The sequence below is a fragment of the Buceros rhinoceros genome, unplaced genomic scaffold (genome assembly GCF_000710305.1).
Source record: "Buceros rhinoceros silvestris isolate BGI_N320 unplaced genomic scaffold, ASM71030v1 scaffold14218, whole genome shotgun sequence".
NCBI classification, from domain to species: Eukaryota; Metazoa; Chordata; class Aves; order Bucerotiformes; family Bucerotidae; genus Buceros; species Buceros rhinoceros.
The window spans coordinates 28,563-28,877 of NW_010426448.1; the positions used below are offsets into that span (position 1 = coordinate 28,563).

General features: G+C 61.9%; 1 protein-coding gene across 1 annotated transcript in view; it reads left to right on the forward strand.

Annotated features, from left to right (window-relative positions):
• LOC104498163 (hemicentin-2-like) overlaps window positions 1-315 on the forward strand; it is a gene marked incomplete at both ends in the record, with an annotated part of 39,909 nt that overhangs the window by 28,302 nt on the left and 11,292 nt on the right. The window contains one exon of the mRNA XM_010141512.1: window positions 3-84. Within this exon, the coding sequence (XP_010139814.1) occupies window positions 3-84 (82 nt within the window). The remainder of the gene's footprint in view (window positions 1-2; window positions 85-315) is intronic.

Below are 315 nucleotides of genomic sequence, written 5' to 3' on the forward strand. Positions count from 1 at the left end.
AGGTCTCTGACGCCGGGCTCTACACCTGCATCGCATCCAGCCGGGCAGGGGTGGCTGATCGCAGCTTCGTCCTGCAGATACAGGGTACGGGGCAGCTGGAGGTTTGGGGACAGCAGAGCAGGGGACACCTGGGTGTCAATGTTGCTGGCAGAGCACATGTTGTGCTTTGCAGCCCTGTTTCCAAGTGGGGTGCTGAGCCAGCCTTTGGTTGCTGGGGTGGGCTCAGAGAGGGTGGAGCAAGGGACCAATTAGCCTGAAAGCAGTCCCAGAGCTCCCTGCAGGGAGGCCGAGCCGCCTCTGGGTGCTTGCATGACA